The sequence below is a fragment of the Salvia hispanica genome, chromosome 5 (assembly GCF_029641045.1).
Source record: "Salvia hispanica isolate PSC_SH4W2 chromosome 5, Shi_PSC_v1, whole genome shotgun sequence".
In the NCBI taxonomy this organism is placed as follows: domain Eukaryota; kingdom Viridiplantae; phylum Streptophyta; class Magnoliopsida; order Lamiales; family Lamiaceae; genus Salvia; species Salvia hispanica.
Window position 1 is genome coordinate 33,004,931 of NC_142696.1, and position 1,643 is coordinate 33,006,573.

The 1,643-nt window shown below is 49.4% G+C and overlaps 1 protein-coding gene across 1 annotated transcript; it reads left to right on the forward strand.

The window, feature by feature from the left end:
* Window positions 1–1,643, forward strand: LOC125189137 (heat stress transcription factor B-2b-like). Its single transcript, XM_048086371.2, has 3 exons — window positions 1–221; window positions 299–565; window positions 645–1,643. The coding sequence occupies exons 2-3, from the start codon at window positions 311–313 to the stop codon at window positions 1,380–1,382; spliced, it is 993 nt and encodes a 330-aa protein (XP_047942328.1). The 5' UTR covers window positions 1–221; window positions 299–310; the 3' UTR covers window positions 1,383–1,643.

Here is a 1,643-nt window from a genome sequence, read left to right on the forward strand (position 1 = left end):
ACTTCTCGTTGTTTCCTTCCCTTGCACTGTTTTCTGTTCTCTCATCATTTTTTTCCCATTTTTGTTTCTCTATCCCATCAATATTTGCTCTTTTTTTACTTCTTCTTCTTCTCTCTCTCTCTCTCTACATTTATTTGTCACAGAACCTTCTGGAATTACCACACAACCTTGGCGCTTTCCCTCTCTGGGAAATTAGATTTCAACCGAATTAACGCCTGCAGGTATAATACTATCCGGTTTTTGTGATTGATTTAGCTGCGTTGCCTTTGAATTGATGATAGGTGTTGGTGCGGTGTAGGTGGGCGGCGTTATGGCTCTGCCACCGGGGGATCGGAGCGGCAGCGGTGAATCGACGGCCGGCGATGCACCGCGCTCTCTTCCGACGCCGTTTCTCACAAAGACGTATCAGCTCGTCGACGACCAGGCGATCGATGACATCATCTCCTGGAACGAAGACGGATCTGCTTTTATCGTTTGGAATCCCACGGAGTTCGCCAGAGATTTGCTGCCCAAGTATTTCAAGCACAACAATTTCTCTAGTTTTGTTCGCCAGTTGAACACCTACGTAAGCTCGGATAATCTGGATTTGTGGTTCACCTTTGTGTTTTCTGTTGTTGACGATTAAAAAAAATTGTTGAATTTAGGGATTCAGGAAGGTTATGCCGGACCGGTGGGAATTCTCTAACGATTGCTTTCGGAGAGGCGAGAAGAAGCTTTTGTGCGACATTCAGCGCCGAAAAATTTCTCAGTCGTCTCCGGCCGTCGTGGCGGCGGTGCCACCAACAATATCCGCGCTAAGAACGGTGTCTCCGTCCGATTCCGGCGACGAGCAGGTGATTTCCTCCTCCAATTCACCGGCTGTGGCACGCGATTTCAGCGGCGGCACATCGGAGCTGATCGGCGAGAACGAGAGGCTGAGGAAGGAGAACTCGCAGCTCAACAAAGAGCTGAGCCAAATGAAGGATTTATGTAACAATATTTTCGCTCTGATGTCGAATTACAACAAGAGCGGCGGCAGCAGCAGCAGCGACCAGCAAACGCAGCTGTCAGTGGCGGAGAACGCGATGAAGCCGTTAGATCTGCTTCCGATGACGAAATTCTGCGAGGAGATCCAGACGGCGGTGGTGGCGGCGGCGGCGAACGGCGCGGAGGAGAGCCATATCAGATCGGCGGCGGAGGAAATAAGCGCGAGATTGTTCGGCGTGCCGATCGGAATGAAGCGCGGGAGGGAGGGGGAGGGGAGTTCGGATATGGATTTGCAGCTGCAGCAGCCGTTGGGTGATATCAAATCTGAGCCGATGGATGAAGACAGCAGCGGCGATGAGCGGAACTCGTCGTGGCTGACGCGGAGCAGCTCGCGAAATCGGAAGCTTCTTAATTGATGCATGCTAGCTGTATGGTGGGCTGCACCGCAGAGGATTAGATCTTGGTGTAGAGGCGCGTGTATGTATTAGATGAGCCACGTGTGAAACAGACTCTCGTGTCTCACTGTGGAAGGACCTCAATCCGGAAGCTTCCTAAAGTAGTCCTTTTTTGTATTTTTATTTTAATAGGCTATTGTTACTTTACTAGTAGTATTTTTATTTAATTTAAGAGTAGTGATTTAGAGATATAATTTCTCTATGTCACAATACATGCCCTTA